Raw genomic sequence first — 14,945 nt, 5'->3', positions numbered from 1 at the left:
GACTGCTGCAGCATGCCGCCCACCCACAAAACTGGCAACAGGTTGAAAATCACAACTTAAATATGTCTTACATTCAAACAGCCTTTATATATAAAAGACCTTTTCAATCAGAAAGTGAAATGTGACTGTAAAGAGTTTGTGAGTGCAGCTTGGCACCAGCGGCTTGTGCAATGTTCTGTACTGTAGGACTGTAAAATATTGTGCAGGTGCAGATGGGTGTGAAGCAGCAGGAGCAGGTGGATCTCGCAGACCTCCACCTACTCTGTCAGGTAATGGAAAAACACAATATGTTGGCAAACACAAGCAAACCAAACTACACAAACACCAACTCACAGTATGAGATAGATAGATAGATAGATAGATAGATAGATAGATAGATAGATAGATAGATAGATAGATAGATAGATAGATAGATAGATAGATAGATAGATAGATAGATAGATAGATAGTTTCCCAAAGCCCAAGCTGACAGTAAGAAATGTCTACAACCCAAATACATTCAGTTTACTGTCCCAGAGGACTAAAGAAAACAGCAAATATTCACACATTGGAAGCTTAAATCTGAGGACTTGGACATTTTTTTCCCACATTTTCAACATGATTAATCGATTATCAAAACAGTTGGCGAATAATAAGTTAATCGACTAATCAATTCAGCTTTCAATATATGCGGATGGAGGTAGAACAAATTTAAGGTCAAAGTAAATTAAGTAAAGTAAAAACAGTGCCAGAATAATGTGTGGTTAATAGAAAATGCAAAATTAAGATAGATGTACAAACAAACACAAGAGCACATTGTGCATAAGTCATAAGTTACCAGTAGAGAATAAAACTAACAACAATAGTAGTACAGCAACTGGACATTATGGTGGACTGACTGACACCACTCAAACATATTCCTGTAGGCTGCATGTATGTGTGTATGTGTGTGTGTGTGTGTGTGTGTGTGTGTGTGTGTGTGTGTGTGTGTGTGTGTGAGCGGTTTCAGCACTCGCGAGTCTGAACTTATTGAACCCATCTGCTCGCGGTGAAAAAATGTGCCAGGCTTGCAGCATCCCGCGGACGTCATGGCAACCTGTGGGGACGCAGCAGGGGCGGTCCTGACTCTCTCCCTCTGTGTGTGTGTGTGTGTGTGTGTGAGTGAGCGTGAGTGAGTGTGTGTGTGTGTGAGTGTGAGAAAGCTGTCTGATATTTTGTTGTAGTCTGTGCTAGTGGCTGAGCAGGACGATCAGAGGGGAGCAGTGCAGCAGCAGCATCAGGAGCAGCAGGAGGAGAGCAGCGGCGGCGGCAGCAGCATCAGAGGCGGGCGGGAGGTTGGTAGGATGTTGCGTCTGTGCTGCCGATTAGGCTGATCAGAGCCGGAGCAACGATGCAGTGACAGTCTACAGGAAGACGCACGGGCGCGCGCGCACACACACACACACACACACACACACACACACACACACACACACACACACACACACAGAGAGAGAGAGAGAGAGAGAGAGAGAGAGAAGAGGGAGCCGGAGGGAGAGTAAACACAGGATTGCGCACGAGAAATGATCCGCTCCTAGACTATGGCACCGTCGGGCTCGCGTAGTATCAAGAAGGGCTGTCAGAGAGTTTTGTACTGGATCCCGGTCGTCTTCATCGTCCTCATAGTGGCTTGGTCATACTACGCCTATGTTTTGCAGCTTTGCATAGGTAAGAAACCATCTGTCTGGTAGTATGAAGAGGAGGTGTGTGTCTCTGTGTGTGTGTATGAGGGGGAAATGCTTCTGACTGGTGTGTGTGTGTGGTTTTTTGTGTGTGTGTGTGTGATGGGGTGTGGAGACATTTCTGTTTCAGCAGTTTGTGATCCAGGCTGATGATTTTTTTTTTCCCTCTTTTGGATGCAGAGGACTGTCTTGTTGTTTATGCAGTGTGTGGACAGTGTCAGTCACATGACAGTAACAGTTCACCCAGGGATTGTCAGCATATTGTTACAAGGAAGTGACAATTTCTGCATGAAATACACATTTTTTTCACATCGCAGCACAGACATAATTAGAAGCATTTGACAACCTGCTTTTATTGTGAAGGAGTTTTTAATAACATTATCACACGGTGTGCAGAATAGGATTAAGCCATCCTATGAGACTCCACCACTATCACTCTATCAGCACTATCTTAAAGACTTACTGTAATAGCCTTGGGCTCATGTAGTCGCCGGACTTCATTACCTGAATGTACATCCTCCGCCACAACCCCAACAGCATTATCTGTTGGCAAGAAGTCTGACTGTAATGGCTTTTGAGTCAGACCTGCCTCCTTCCTCCACGCTGCCTCCGGCTGCTGAGGGTTGGACGGTGCGGTTACAGACAGCGAGTCTCTTTGGTGAACGGTGAACACAGAGTTGACCTGGATAGTGAGTAATGGTTTCTAGGATGTCTCAGAGGAGTCTCAGCAGCCTGCTCATGTGCTCCATTTGGCAGCTTGTCAGACCACTAGGAAAGCAGATCTCCTCTGTCAAAAAGGGGGTTGAAATGGAGACGGTTTAATGAGACCAAACAGAGGAAAACACAGGCAGGGAGGGTTTGTTATTCTGGCTGTTTGTTCCTAAAGTCTGATATTCTCTAGATTTAGCCAGACTTCTTCAACTGAAAGCGTGCACATTCACGATTGTCTTTACACCTGATCGATGAGTGAGACTTAAGTATGCTGCAGGAGTCATTAGGGCCTGGGTCACTGGGTTCACCAGCACTGGCCAGGGGTGTCATGCCCTTCACTCGAAATCTGACTGCTTAGTCGATCTGATTGCCCTCCCTCCCCCAACCAGAGTCAGAAGGTTATAGGTATTTGGCTTCTTAGTGTCATGGATGGATTACTTAACAGGCCTACTGGGTACAGGACCAGGGCCCCTGGACCAGAACCTCTGAATGAAGCAAAGTTCTTGTTGTCAAATGACGACAAAGAGACGGAAATGACCACAAAGAGATGGAAATGACCACAAAGAGACACAAAAACCACAAAGACCGACCACAAAGAGATGAAAAACATTGGGGTGTATTGCTGCCTTGTCGGGGGGCTTTTACATCTCTGTGTTCAGGAGCTCGTTTTCTCATAACCCGTCCATGGATGTAGGATATTTGGAGTTACTATAATAAATAGCAGCTATTTTGTGATATTATTTCATATTATAATATTTGAAAAAGTTCATTATTCATTTATTACACTGAATAGATAATGTAAGATTTAATAATGTACAGTTTAAATGTCAATCTTAACACGTTTTTACCCCCCTCCTTTGAGAGAGAGTGGACACTTTTAAAGTGTTCAGAGGCCTGCCAGCGTCTGTGTCAGGATGAACTCTCTTACAGGACGCCATATCTCTGCTGCGTGCTCCATGAGATATTGAGATGTCCTTTATTACTGCAGGGTGTGAGGAAAGAACCCCCCCTCCAAAAAAAAACCCAAACACTGTTTGGTCAGGCTTTAAAAAAAAAAAACATCTTGTTTTGCATCCCGTAGAACAAGAGCGAATTTGTGATGCATTTGAGTCACATGGGGACAGACAGAGGAAAACAGCAGCTACAGGGCTGGACAGTGGTTGCTCAGGGCCAGCTTGTGCTCTTCAGACAGACACACAGACAGTTGTGTGAAAGTATCGTCAGCTGATACCTCTTGTTCGGCAGCTCAGTTAATCCCATTGTCTGGCTTACATAATTCACCCCAAGCAATCTGCGGTTGACCCACTTTATTATAAAGCACCGAACATCAGCCTTTGAACAGTTGGTCCCTTTTTTCCCCAAGATTGTTCAAAATGTGAAATCAGGTGGTCTTCCTAAAGTCTGTGTATTGTTTGGAAATTTGCCTTCGGGTAGTAAAACTGCAGAGAGGAAAAGCGACAGAGAGCATGGCAGTGACCGTAATGCTTTAATATACACATTAATATACATCCTTGCTCATGCTTTTAATCACACTCACACACTTATGCTTCACTGTCAGACTCTGGGGCTTTTTATGCTGGCAAGGCGGCATGCACATGATTTTTGGCTGCATGCCTCGATTCAGCTCCTTGGCTTACCTTTCCTCAGTTCCTGCTGTGTGCATATGCGTGTGTGTGCTGCTATAATTGCTGAAGATGGATGATTCTGTATGCTCAGCTAATCATTGCTTAGATATTGGGAAAAATATAAAATCCTGTCAACTAAACTTCCAACAGGTCTTGTCTCTTGTCTCTTTTAAGACCGGTTGCACAAAACACCTTAAATTTGCTCCTTAAGTGTGACACTTAGGCCTTAATTTCCCCTCAGCTGAGGGATTTATGTACTTAAGGGTGCTGCACAGAATCCCTTAAAAGATTTCCTTAGGGAAGGAAAAAGATAAGGCATTTATTGCATTAAAAGAGATTTTACAGCAGTAAAATTCAACAGTTGCTATGCTCAGTCCATCAAAAAGGTCACAAAAATACACTACATCACAATACTTTAAGTTTTTTTCTTACTTTAGTTGCTAAGGTCTTTTATGCAATGGTTATCTTTTAGGGCTTCCTAAAAATACTAAATTATAAATTATAAAGTTCTTAAGCGAACTTAGACTCTAAAGAAAATCTTAACTTAAGGTGTTATGTGCACACCGGCCCCTTTAGGTGTGTGTTTGTGAAGGTTTTTGGGGTGCTCATCAAGTGTATGTGGGTGCTGATGTCTGCATTCAATCAGCAGCATCGCCTCAGTGGGAGTTGTTGCAGCTGTCAGCATTCACACACACACACACACACACACACAAACGGTGCAGGATGTTCCTGTTGTTTTCGATGCCTTTTGTCAATGCACGGTAATGCTTATCTACATGAGAGGAACAATGAGTCGAACTATTTGACTGGGAGTGTGCTGTATATTGATCTTGTGACTAGTGTGGTATTGGACACTGGGATTAAGGGTTTACAGAATCAGCATTTTTCTGTATTTGCTCATTTGAATTCAGACCCTGACTGTCAGTCAAACATGTGTAATGTAAAATACAGCATGTGGAGGAGGTCCCTGTGTGAAGCATTCAAAATAAAAATAAAAATGTAAGGCTCGCCATGTTGACCTACAAATTTGTGACTATCCTAAAATGTCCTTCAGTGTGTTTCACCTTCTTTTATTCAACACAGACCTGACTGTGTCTTTTAATTTTTTATCTTTCAGAGTCTATAGAAAACACGGGAGAGAAGGGTAAGTGTTGCTGTTTAACATCAGGAGGAATCATAAGTGTCTTCAGGTGTTCTGTGTATCTGTTAGATGTCAAGTTGAGTTCAGCGGCCTTCAGTCTGTGCAGAATCAAAACACTATAATCAGCAGAGTGGAGGAGTGTCATGAGATTTATTTTCATCACCTCAGTTACATGTTTGAATGCAGACTTTTATTCAGTCCAGATGGATGGTAATGTCTGTCTGTCAGTGGGTGACCCACGTTGGGCCAGACTGAAATATCTATTGGATAGATTGCCATGAATTATTGCTGCACACATTCATTTTTCCCTCAGGCTGAATTAAGTTTTCATCTCACGCTACCAAAAGAATAAAATTTGACCTGCAAAACTAATGAAATTCGTGGCAATTGGCCAAACTTAAAATGGTGAATATGGTAAACATTATACCTGCCAGACATGTCTGGCATTGTTAATGTGAGCAGGTTAACATTCGGTATGAGGCACTGTTGCTGCTTTATCTTTCAAAATAGTGAACAAAACATAATGTGTAAACTTCATTGTCATGGTCAGATAAAACCTACTGTATATGCAGTTACACACAAATTATGTATTTATAAATCAAATCATTCATCAAACATTACATCAGTCTTTGATGCTTTTTATACTCTCTTATTTCAGACTGAGTTTCTTTTTTAACAGAGCAGAATAATAATATATTATTTAGATTTTTTATTTGTCACAGTGAAAACAATATCAATATCATTAATATCAGAATCAGAATCGCTTTCATTGGCCAGGTTTGTGTACACATACGAGGGATTTTACTTTTACATGGCTCTCAATTTACATCAGTATATATATAGAGCAATATATATATATATATATATATTTATATATAAAACATCCACAGCAACATTTATAGACAGTAGGACAATAGTGCAATGGTGGAGAGTACAAAGGATGCTGAAATAAATAAGATTCATGTAGCAGGTTGCTTTATATATATGAGGTCGGTGGATATGACAGAATACACAGTATGTATCACATTGACTGAAGCTGCAGACTGTGAGTTAATGGTTGAATGCATGCCACTGAGGATAGATGAGGGTGACTTTGTTTATGTTTTCTGCTTTCAGTTGTGTACTTGCTGGTGTACCATGTCATTTTCATCATGTTTGTGTGGGCGTACTGGCAAACCATCTTCACCAAGCCCATGAACCCCCTGAAGGAGGTGAGTGTGTCGAACGCGACGCTGCCTTATTGTCGACAGGGATGATGACGCATGGTGGGAAGTGCCAGATGTAGGTTACAGCCTCCACATGTGATTGAACGCTGCATTTAGACTAATAATACTTTCCCAGTGGAAGTGCCTGGAGCTGCACTGTAATGGCTCTGATCCTGACCACAGCACTTCAGCTCTGCAGGCTGAACGCACACACATGCATACATCTCAGACAGGACGCTCAGAGAGAGAAAGCCACCTTTGCATTTTAATCTGAACTGAGGCCAAGCACGCATGCAGGCAGTGATCATTCATATGAAAGCCTTCCTTTATGAGACGTGATCGCTGGATCACTTGAGGTTTTGAGATAGTAATAAAAGTCAAATTTCATTATGCTGTGCTGTTTGTTATCATTTGTAATATTGCAGCTCTGTGCTGCTTTGCTCCCATTTGCCTGCTGGGGCAGAAAGAACCAAAACAAACTGAAGATACAGATATACCCTTCAATGCCTACTGAGCTGCAGCTTCACAGCAACAAACATCACCGCATTACTGACGCCAACACAGCTTATAGCTTATCTGACAGCTCATTTGAATCGGTTTCGACATATATGAGGGTGATCCTACTAGAAGTAAAAGCAGACTGCTGACAGACAGAGGTATTGATAAATCACAGGCGTTGTCTGTCTTTCCCTCTGTGTTCTGCTCTACATAGTTTCACCTGTCCTACTCTGACAAAGAGTTGCTGGAGCGTGAAGATCGAGGAGAGTCTCAGCAGGAGATCCTGAGGAGGATAGCCAAGGATCTGCCCATCTACACCCGTACCAACTCTGGAGGTACAGTACAGTACACACCGCAGCTGATGCGGAACAACGGGAACAATCTAGACTGACGTGCAGCTCTCAGAACTCATTTCACCCCCGTCACCTTGTTAGTCTGTGGTCAAGTGTTAGGAGAAGCTGCTGCTGCTGACGGCTGTGTGATTGAATTGCCTGTGTCTCCTCAGCAATCCGTTTCTGTGACCGCTGCCAGCTGCTGAAGCCTGATCGATGTCACCATTGTTCAGTCTGTGATAAGTATGGCTCTCTGCTCGTGCACCTATAGAGAAAAAGACTGCCTGATATACGTTGCATTCTGGCAGGCAGAGTAAGATTCAGTTACACTGACGTGTGACCCTGCTTTGTTACAGATGCATCCTGAAGATGGATCACCACTGCCCGTGGTATGTGACACTTTTTCATAAGCAATAGGATTTTAAACAGATATCAGTGACGCTACAGTAATGTACCACTGTACTCACATGATTTTGTTAGTATATCCTATTTACATAATTTCCTTTTCATTAAAAGCCTTGCAGTAGGTTCATGAGAAAGGGTATTTTTTTTCCTTCAGCATCACGTTGCCCAGTTACATTCGAGTCAACAGGGCCTGTAAACACACATCACATGGAAACACAAAGAGCTTGTTTACTGGACAGCGTTTGACACTGTAACCTCTCATCCTGCCAGATGACAGACTTTGGCAGCAGAGGGAGACAAAACAAATTTGATTCCACTCGGTGTAATTTTTGCTGAACATGATCGGTTTGTCTGCTCTCTTTTCAATTATGTGCCATGTCTGGTGTTCAGACCGGGGGGAAATGTATGGAAACATTTTTTTTATATAAGAATAAGTCATAATGCAGTTTGTCATTGGATCATAAAGCAAAAGCATCCAGTTGTTTTCTGCAATGCTCTCCAAACATGCCTGGTGTGAACATAGCCGTCTTAGACAAAATGTAATGTACAGTACTGGTCCCTGATTGGTCCTCTAACTCACATGGAAAAAAACCCCTGCTGATTGAATTGAATTTCTTGTGATGTTCTGCTAACCAGTTGTGATGAATTTACCCGTTTTTCAGGTAAACAGGCCGTAAAGTTAAAGAATAGTTGTGTGCACATCCACAAAACATTAGTACAAAAACAAAATGACTGCACACATTTTACTGTAACAGCTCACCCCCAATATGTACTGCTCTTCTGCTTAAATTACAGTGTGTAGGGTTTTTGTGGCATCCTATAACTCCTGCTTCAAGTCCTGTCTCTGCATTTAGAAAAGATTTGAAAATGTACTAATTATAACATTTTCCCACACTGACCTGTGTCCTTTCATTCTTGTTGCAGGGTGAACAACTGTGTGGGATTCTCCAACTACAAGTTCTTCATGCTGTTCTTGGCGTACTCGCTACTCTACTGCCTTTTTATAACTGCTACAGATCTTCAATACTTCATTAAATTTTGGACGGTAAGTGTGGCTTGTTCAGCCACAGCATGAAACATTATATTATGGATTTTCGTCTTTAGGGAATGTTGGATTAGCACAACATAACTCAATCAAATCTGAATGGACATGTGAAAACAAGCATTCTGTGTTAAATATGTTTGATTTTTTCCCCCCCACAAGGCTGGAGGTAGAGCCCATTTCCGTCTGAGAGAATACCTGGTATGAGTTAACCAGCTAGTTAGTGGCACTGCAGTAGGAACAGTTTAAAAAGCTCCCCTAGAATACTTGAGTAGAAATCTCTCAGATCCCACTCAGAGTCGTAGTGTCCTCTCTCTTTTCATGCAGTTGTTCTGATTGCTTTTGTTGTTGTTTTCCTCCCAGAACGGACTCCCAGACACTCAGGCGAAGTTCCACATCCTGTTCCTCTTCTTCTCGGCCTCCATGTTTTCAGTCAGCCTGGCTTCGCTTTTCATCTACCACTGCTGGCTCGTCTGCAAGAACCGATCCACTCTGGGTAGGTGGCGCATACTTCATGTCTGCATGTGTGCGTGTGTTTGTTCTGTTTGTGGATGCAGTAATTATAGAGCCTCTGTCAGACAGCAGCTCACTCATCTTTGGTGCGCGGTGAGTATCCGCTCTCAGTCTGCTTTGCACAGTGTCATCTTTGCACTAATGATGAAGAATGTTTCATTGCATTTTTCCCACCTTCAGTCACCGTCCTCATCAGCGCAGTGATTTGATGAGCTTCTCTGTGCTGTTATCAGACGGAGCGGTTTCTCATTATGTGTGCACAGTGGCACACTTTGTCTGTGTGTTGAGGAGGGTGGATTATCCAGAGGAGTATGTTACAGTGTAATGCAAAGACACAAGGCTCAGAGCAGTAAGGAGCTTAGTAACAGACACTGCTAGGAAGAAAAGTCACACATGGTGTAACAGTCTGAGATCTGCTTTTCCTCTATAACAAAGAGACTTTCATTCAGAGTTGCTCCATTGATGCAGCCATTCAGCAGCAATGTGTTGATGTGTTGTCTGAATGAGCTCCTGTTAATAGCCTGAGTAACAGATTATATAAAGACTGAGAGGGAGCGCTGTATTTATTTATCTTCATGTCAGGCTGACTCTTCGTCTCCATGTGTGTCCTCTCAGAGGCTGTGCGTTCTCCAGTATTTCGCCACGGTACAGACAAGAACGGTTTCAGTCTGGGCTTCAGTAAGAACTTCCGCCAGGTCTTTGGTGATGAAGTGAAATACTGGCCCATTCCTGTTTTCTCCAGGTAAGTTCTTATGGGCTTTTTATCAAAGGCATTCAAAAGAAAATCATCTAAGACTGAAGGAGGGAGAAAGAAACAAATCCAATAAAGCAAGTCTGTGTTAAGAAATTATTTACAGCTTCCCCTGCTAGGTTGTTTGACACTCTAGGAGCCCGGTGACCTGCAATTCTGAGTCTAGACTGAAGGACAATCAGGTCAAAGACTTCAGGCTCCACAGCTCTGCAGTGGGGCGAACACAAAAAATTTGATCCAACTTATAACCCGCTGAAATGTTGAGAAGTTGCTGGCTGAAACCTGGTTATCGTGTGTCTAAACATGACGTAAAGAGCATTATCTCTCTACTGCCAGCTTTAATAAAGGCATAAAATGTAATATATACAAAATGATATCAAAGAAATGTGAGGTGTATTTGGTTTAGTAAAAACGTTTCTGCTTTACAAAATGTTCATATGTTCATATGTACAGTTTATGAGTTATTATAATGTTTCATGATTCAATACATTTCAAGTTACCATTTTCTCATGTTTTTTTGTAAATGTGATTGAAAAACTCAGTATTGTGTCGGTATCGGTGTATATGTGATGATTTAAAAAATCACTATATCTGCCGCCATATCAGTAATTAGTGAATTCTTCCCCCTTAAACAACCATTTTGGTTGCACCTTGATACCACAATTGATTCATTTTTCACCTCACAAATTTTAATCTTCACATAGATTTAAACAAATTCTTCGATTATTGTACATAAGGTTGTTGTGATGACATGTACAGTTATATATAGGTTATATATGGTATATAGAATATGGTATTAAAACGTAATACTGGAGTGTTTTAAATTCCCCATTTACTCCCCTTGCATCTATAACTATAACAAGGACAATGAGTTTTCATATTAATTATAAAGTTAGCATCACTGTGCCACACACACACACACACACACACACACACACACACACACACACACACACATTCTCTTCAAAAGATGCTTGTGTACTTCAGATAATCTCGTGTCAGAGAAGAGGATTAGTGTCACTTAGTTTGAAACAAAATGCTTCAAAAGAGGGAAAAGTCTCAAAGGACACAAGGGAGCATCAGCTTCAGTAAACAACAACATCACCACTGTGAATTCATGCAGATGCTCCAGCTTTGCAAAATTAGTAATTCATGCTGAAAGATGAATAATATTATGGATACACAGCTTTTTGGCAATCACAGTCAAATTATGAAAACAAAAAACCCCCCTAAGCTTTTACATTTTTGAATGTATAAACTAAATATTGTCGTTGTGAGGGATCAATTCAGTTGTAATTGGTTACAGAAGCCCATTTTGTTCCAGTATTTGCAACAACTGGTTACTATGCATCTATTTATTCTGTAAACTAAACCCTGCTGTAATACACAAACACAGTTGCACAGTAGATTCACATTAAACCACGGACCCCCAATTTGAGAGGTCAAATTTATTATCCATCATTTTCACATAAAATACACCACATATAATTCTATTTATGTGTATCATGTCACCACAATTGAGCAGATTTATAACCAGCTAGTTATTTAAATGTCAAGCTGTTCATTCAACTGTGTTTTCTGCTGTTTTATTATCAGTTTAGGGGACGGTTGCTCGTTCCCAACATGTCTGGTGAATCTGGATCCCGAGCAGCCCTCATCTCCCACTGGCTCCAACCCTGCCAACAAGGGGTGAGTAAAAATATGAAGAACACACACACATCTATAAAAAGTGAAGCCAGGTGCAACAGAAACAAGAGTCTGCACAACTGCCAGTCAGCACCTGCTGGTTTATTAACCCTTTAGGTTTAATGATGCAGCAAAATCACTGTGCTGTTTTTAAATGAACCATTCAGATCACAGGGTTACAGGGTTTAGGACCATTTCATTTAAAGACCCAGATATATTCCTCAGTGAGTCCATGATTCCTGTGTTCATCCCTGCTCCTGTGTGTTTCCAGTGCAGCAGAGGGCCGCCAGTTCCCCTCCAAGCCACTGAGGGAGTCTCAGAGTCGGCTGCTCACTAGCACCCCCTCCTGGACAGAGAGTGACAGTGCAACGGAGAAAGAAAAGAAGGGTGAGATAATGTTATATTCCTTAAGATTTAGGGTTTCTTGCCTGTACATAACCCTCCAAAAACAAATGATTGTGGGTTAAAATGTATGTTTAATGACTTAAATGATGGATTTTATTCCACCTGTGTGTGTGTGTGTGTGTGTGTGTGTGTGTGTGTGTGTGTGTGTGTGTGTGTGTGTGTGTGTGTGTGTGTGTGTGTGCAGGTGCCAGCAACCCAGGGATGACCATAGAGAATGAGGCGTAACCAGAGTTGGAGATAAAGGTGAAACCTTCAACCCAGAAAAGTAACTTTACACCCTCTCAAAAACTCATTTTACAAGTCTGAACTCTGTTTTAGCTGTTGAGTCACTTCTTAAAACCCACAAAGACTTTAAAGTCTTATTTTAATTATTATATATTTTTATATTTGACTTATTGTACTCTTTCTCATGTGTACCTCCTTTTGTTCATACTGTATAACTTTTATAATCTTATAATAATTATAATTGTTATTTTTTACAATTGTTTGTCCACCATTTTATTATATTATTGTCTTGTAAAGCACTTTGTCATTAATTATTTTTATGTATAATAATTTATGAAATCGGTCACACTTTCTAATAAGAATACAAATAATATATTTAAATATAACTTAACTAATGCTTGACTCACAATGATTAAATGCATTAATTAATTAAGGCTGTATTATAAATTCCTGTTGTCCAATTGATAGATCATCAGTTAGGGAATGTTAACTCATACTTAAATTAATATGTAATCAATTAGACGGATTTGAATTAACATCCCCTAACTTATCATCTGTTAATAGTGAGCAACAGGAATTCATCCCGCCTTAAATCATGCATTAAATCAGTGGTTTCCCACTAGAGGTCGCCAGTGCTTCATGTGGGGTCGCATAGCCTTCTTGATTTTAAGGGGCGTAGGTAAAAAATATAAAAATATATATACAGAAGGTCTACATTACAAAATTTAATTTATTTATTTGAAGAAAACTAAATGAAACAAGTTTTTTTCAAAGTTTAGATAATTATTTAAGATATAAACAGGATAATTATATTCACAACCTCGTCCTGCTTTAGAAAAGTTCAAACAACCAAGATATAAAAATGAAAACACTGAATTTGAAAAAAAAAAGGAGCCTATTAAGTATGCATGATTGTTTAAAAATAAAGAATATACATAATACAGACAGAGAATTAAATTAAATATCAGTAAAACTCATCTCAGAGGCAATATTTACAGGAAATAATCTGCCCAAAATTCATCTAAATGGCTTGTTTTACACAAACTTCCTGTTGTTATGTCTTCGCTTTTTGTGTTCATTGTACAGTTTATGAGTTGGTCTGTACTGTTATTGTTATGTATTAAGTATAATTTAAAATATCCATAAGATACAATACTTATTCAAGGTTCGTCAGTTTACTCGATGATAGAAAATTGATCCTTTAAGGAAAAAGGTCATGAAGTCAAGCCAGGTCGAGTTTATGATTTGTACCCTTATTATAAAGTGTTACAACAGAATAAAATAAATACCATAATAAAATCAATATCCATTAACTATATGTGTGTTCACCCAACAGGTCTATGCTGCCCCCTCTTCGGTGTTTGTGCCTATCAGAACGTGACGTGGTGGTGACTCCATCGGTATTTGTTGTTCTCCATACTGCACCCTGCTTCTGAGAGGTTTACATCACTGGTGTCGCATATGAAACCAGAGAAAAAAAAACAATCATCAGTATTACTGTTATTGTTATAAGCAACAATTCCTGCTGCTATCTGAAAGTATTTTGGGCTTCAGAACAAGTGGATTGAAGTTAATATTGCATTCCAACTATCACTATTTTATTTTGTTTGTATATGAATAAGCACAGAGCAGCAATGGAAGAGATGATTTTGCACTTTGTACACTAGGAGGATCAATCTGAGCTGCTTTTGTATGCTACAGTAGAATTATCACAGGTTTATTTGTTTTATGTTATTTTCATAGCTTAGCACATAAAGTAACGGCTATCATGAGTTTGCCAAATGTTTTCACACTAAGTATAGATTAGTAGTGGTGTTAATGTGATGTAACTGATAAAAACTGATATTCCTTTAGCCATTTTTCTTTTTTTAGTGAAGTTTTTTGGGTTTTTTTGTTTTTCTTTCCCACCATGTTGTGGAAGTTCAAATGATGCATGCTCTCATCTCAGGATGTCAACACAAACACACTTTGTTGTAGTGAACTGTACCACAAGATGATGTTCTCCCCTTTTGCTTGGAAACAACAACAACAAAAAAAAAAAAGTGTATTAATTAGTAATCTGAATAAGGGCTCTTCTGACTCGTTATAGCATGAGTGAGGATATTGCTGTCACACTGAAACACCTGAGAGCTGGTGCTGCTCTGTGCTGCGACAGCGTGTGCCCCCCCACCACCTCTGCCAAATATCTAAACTGCTGTCTGGTAGCATACAGTCAAACTGCCGGCCAAAAAAAGCTTTCCGACTGTCTCTGGAGGGCCGGCACACCAGCCTCTGTGTAATGCTGCAGATCTGTTCACCATCTAAAAAAAAGCAGATACTGTTGAGTGTTTTTCTAACTCACAACACGATGCTGTGGATGCACTGCAGAGCAAAAAACAAACAAAAAAAAACTAAACAGAAAACAGCTCCAGTCGCTTTGTACAGTATATTTTCACCTTCTGAGGATTCTGTCTGTTCTCGTCTCTGGCTGGAAATAAAATATCACTTTAAATTAGATGGAAGAATGTATGCCTGTTTAAAAAAAAAAAAAGCTCCATGGTAACAGTCAGTGTCAATCTATATTTTTCTATTCTTCTGCCTGTATGACTCAAGAGACAATATGGATGTGTGAGGTAATGTACTGTACAGTTGTGATGCCTTATAAGAATAAAACGAGCTCATCTTCAGCCTCTTTATTCAACTCGTTGTTGCACGTTGAGAAGAGCT

At 40.3% G+C, this 14,945-nt stretch overlaps 1 protein-coding gene across 4 annotated transcripts; it reads left to right on the top strand.

Annotated features, from left to right (window-relative positions):
* Positions 1 to 1,146: 1,146 nt before the first annotated feature.
* Positions 1,147 to 14,905, top strand: zdhhc2 (zinc finger DHHC-type palmitoyltransferase 2). 4 transcript variants are annotated; one of them, XM_051420536.1, is made up of 14 exons: positions 1,147 to 1,313; positions 5,154 to 5,180; positions 6,294 to 6,388; positions 7,095 to 7,215; positions 7,386 to 7,455; positions 7,569 to 7,601; positions 8,542 to 8,662; positions 8,822 to 8,860; positions 9,023 to 9,155; positions 9,788 to 9,914; positions 11,520 to 11,612; positions 11,881 to 11,996; positions 12,199 to 12,279; positions 13,576 to 14,905. In XM_051420536.1, the coding sequence occupies exons 3-13, from the start codon at positions 6,329 to 6,331 to the stop codon at positions 12,237 to 12,239; spliced, it is 954 nt and encodes a 317-aa protein (XP_051276496.1). In that variant the 5' UTR covers positions 1,147 to 1,313; positions 5,154 to 5,180; positions 6,294 to 6,328; the 3' UTR covers positions 12,240 to 12,279; positions 13,576 to 14,905. The 4 variants fall into 4 exon arrangements, with proteins under 4 accessions (XP_051276496.1, XP_051276493.1, XP_051276492.1 ...); XM_051420533.1 differs by lacking the exon at positions 1,147 to 1,313 and adding an exon at positions 1,320 to 1,686 and having other exon boundaries at positions 12,199 to 12,257; XM_051420532.1 differs by lacking the exon at positions 1,147 to 1,313 and adding an exon at positions 1,320 to 1,686.
* The last annotated feature ends 40 nt before the right edge of the window (positions 14,906 to 14,945 follow it).

Source organism: Dicentrarchus labrax, unplaced genomic scaffold (genome assembly GCF_905237075.1).
Source record: "Dicentrarchus labrax unplaced genomic scaffold, dlabrax2021, whole genome shotgun sequence".
Lineage (NCBI taxonomy): Eukaryota > Metazoa > Chordata > Actinopteri > Moronidae > Dicentrarchus > Dicentrarchus labrax.
This window is presented reverse-complemented; position numbering and strand designations above follow the sequence as displayed.

Coding starts and splice junctions, on each gene's coding strand:
- zdhhc2 (XM_051420533.1), top strand. CDS start 1,560: ATGGCACCGTCGGGCTCGCGTAGTATCAAGAAGGGCTGTCAGAGAGTT. Junction 1,687..5,153: donor TGTTTTGCAGCTTTGCATAG/GTAAGAAACCAT, acceptor TTTATCTTTCAG/AGTCTATAGAAAACACGGGA. Junction 8,861..9,022: donor TCCGTCTGAGAGAATACCTG/GTATGAGTTAAC, acceptor TTTTCCTCCCAG/AACGGACTCCCAGACACTCA.